Raw genomic sequence first — 3,034 nt, forward strand, 5'->3', positions numbered from 1 at the left:
GCCTATCCCCCAGCCATCATTGACCGTAACCGGAAATAAAACCCAGGAATCTGTCATTATCAATCCGACACAGCCACTAGCAAATGAAAAAAGAAAAAAACAACGATTTTTTTGGAAGGTCTGTCCAAATTGCCACAGGTCTTTCGAAAACCTCGAAAAACATCTTTTGTCAAAAAGAGGAGCCTGTGGTAAAAAACCTAATGGAGACTTGTGTACCAAAGCAGAGGCAAAAGAAATCCATGAAAAAGCCAAGGATGAGCTTGAAGAGAGGGCGAGAGATAAATCCTACTTCTCAACTTCAGAGCTAAAAGCTGCACTTCTAAAATCCAAAACACTCCATGCATTCAGCAGAGCCTTGACAGAGATGACCGGCGTATATTTTGACAATAGAGATGTACGGGACTGTGCAATTCAAATCAATGAAGCCGAGCCAGCAGTTCCAACTGTCTCCGTTAGACACGAAACTCCTGTTGCTCCACCCTCAGACCCTGCGCCATCATTCTCGTCGATGCCAGAGAGAGATTGTTTCTCCAGCGAGCCTCTAATGGGGCCTTCTCGACCCCGTAAGAGGGTTCGATGGGCAGATATTGAATCGAATCCCGAGGATAGTGACGTGGAGGGTGGTGTTTACGATTCATTCAATATTGAAGATTATAGAAGGCTGAAGGATGGCGTCAAAAATTTTATGGTTCCTGTCCTCGGGCGTTTGTCGAGAAATCAATTACTTGACGGTGACATACCAAACTTGACGGCCTACCTTTGCTTTCAGGTGTCGTTTATGTTTGGTCATCGGCCTGGCGTTCCGAAAGCTATGACTATCGAGGAATTTCTGAATCGTCAGTTAGTGGAGGAGGAAGCAATGTACGTCATCCCTGTGGAAAACCACAAAAATGCAAGTTTAAAGTCTGCTGGCATAGTCTCAAGTACCTTAAATTTGCCCGTCCTGCTCTGCTCAAGCCTGGTGAGCCTGTCCCAAATAACTTATTGCTGTCAAAGAAGGGAAGGAAGCTGAAGAATGTGTCAAGAATAATGACCAGGTTTCTGCGGAAGATTTTCCGAAATGGCATGAGGCGGGGGGATAGGGTCCCGAACCAAACAACTGTCCGCCACTTTATAACTACTATAATTAGAAGAGCGACGAATAAAACTGAAGAAGAGCGCCAAATGATGGATGAATATGTTTGTGACTCAGGTAAGTTTTGCTCATTCTATATAATTTTCATAATTTAATTATTCTTTCCAGCTGAGTTCACCACTTAACATAGTCAAAAATTGATGATTAACTTATTGTAAATTTAATTGTTGGAACCAGCTAGCCCGAGGCCCCTAGCCACTCGTAATTCCTCCAGAACTGAATTAACTTGCAGGGCTGTTTTTCGTTAGAATGTCTACCTCTAGTTTGTAATTAAATAAAAAAAAAACTAGTTTTTTTAACTGAAAGTAAGGAGCGACATTAAAACTTAAAACGAACAGAAATTACTCCGTTTATGAAATGGGTTGTCCCCTCTGCAATCCCTCACTCCTTGCGCTAAAGTTTTTAATTGTTTTAAAAAGTAGAATTGTGGCAAAGAGTCAAACTTTAGCGTAAAGAGCGAGGGATTGCGGTGGGGAAAACCCATTTCATATACGGAGTAATTTATGTTCGTTTTAAGTTTTAATGTCCCTCCTTAAAGGGTGCAGGCTAGAAAAGCCTGCGCCCTTTACATTGAATTTCAGCCCCTCCCTCAGGGATTGTGGGGGAGTAAGTCATTCCCAAAGACATAGTTTCTAATGTTTTCGAATATGCGGAACAAAATGACTATCTCAAAATTTTAATCCGTTGACTTTTGGAAAAAAATTAGCGTGGAAGGGGGCCTAGGTGCCCTCCAATTTTTTTGATCACTTAAAGAGGGCACTAGAACTTTTCATTTTCGTAAGAATGAGCCCTCTTGCGACACTCTAAGACCATTTGGTTGATACGATGACCCCTGGAAAAAAAAACAAACAAATAAACACGCACCCGTGATTTGTCTTCTGGCAAAAAATACGAAATTCCACATTTTTTTAGATAGGAGCTTGAAATTTTTGCTATAGGGTTCTCTGATATGCCGAATGAGATGGTGTGATTTTCGTAAAGATTCTATGACATTTAGGGGATGTTTCCCCCTTTTTTCCAAAATAAGGCAAATTTTCTCAGGCTCGTAACTTTTGATGACAAAGGCTAAATTAATTAAAACTTATATATTTAGAATCAGCGTGAAAATTCAATTCTTTTGATGTATCTTTTAGTTTCAAAATTCCCTTTTTTAGAGTTCCGTTTACTATTGAGCCAGGTCGCTCCTTATTACAGTTCGTTACCACGAACTGTTTGAAAAACTATATAAATGTCTATTTCCTCCTGAAGGATTTTCCTAACCATTCTGTCTTTTTCAGAAATAGGTTCAAAAAATAATTGCGAAGCCTATGATTTCAAGAGGATTGCCGCAAGCAGGAATTTGCTGCAGAGTCTTTGTTCTGCTTCAGAAGCCAATGAAGATTCCGACGAAGAACAGGAGGAGTCAACGACCAAGAAAATGAAATTCATGGACGAGGCAACGAGGAAAAGGGTGGTCAATGACGTAAGTTTTATTTTGCATTCTGTAATATAGACTTCTTAAATAGTCTTATTTGACCCTTTTCTTACTTACTCCCTGATTTTCATTTGTCCCATTATATTCCGACTCCCCCGGTCAGCCTCCGTAGCAATCTCAACTTAATCTCCAATCAATGTTGTTACAAAAAGGTTTTGTAGAAGTTTTATCCCCTTTATTCTGGAACACCTTTATAACAATTTGCGATTATTTATTTGCCAAAGTCCCCTTTTCCTCTTTTACCGTTTTTATTTTTGATTTATATTAATGTTCTTGTAATTTAATGGTCAAGCCTACTGACTTCCTCTTTATCTTTAATGATTTTGCCGTTTTAATTTCTTTTAAATGTTTGGCTTAATGTACTGATTGGAATTTTTTTTTCTTATCTTTTACTGACATATCTAGCAAACTCGGCTCTATAGTGC

At 39.4% G+C, this 3,034-nt stretch overlaps 1 protein-coding gene across 1 annotated transcript in view; it reads left to right on the forward strand.

Annotated features, from left to right (window-relative positions):
• Positions 1-1,016: 1,016 nt before the first annotated feature.
• The window catches only part of LOC136041868 (uncharacterized), a 3,261-nt gene continuing 1,243 nt past the window's right edge, over positions 1,017-3,034 (forward strand). The window contains exons 1-2 of the mRNA XM_065726648.1: positions 1,017-1,192; positions 2,413-2,597. Of these exons, the coding sequence (XP_065582720.1) occupies positions 1,030-1,192; positions 2,413-2,597 (348 nt within the window). The 5' untranslated portion in view covers positions 1,017-1,029. The remainder of the gene's footprint in view (positions 1,193-2,412; positions 2,598-3,034) is intronic.

This window comes from Artemia franciscana, unplaced genomic scaffold (assembly GCF_032884065.1).
Source record: "Artemia franciscana unplaced genomic scaffold, ASM3288406v1 PGA_scaffold_47, whole genome shotgun sequence".
Classification (NCBI taxonomy): domain Eukaryota; kingdom Metazoa; phylum Arthropoda; class Branchiopoda; order Anostraca; family Artemiidae; genus Artemia; species Artemia franciscana.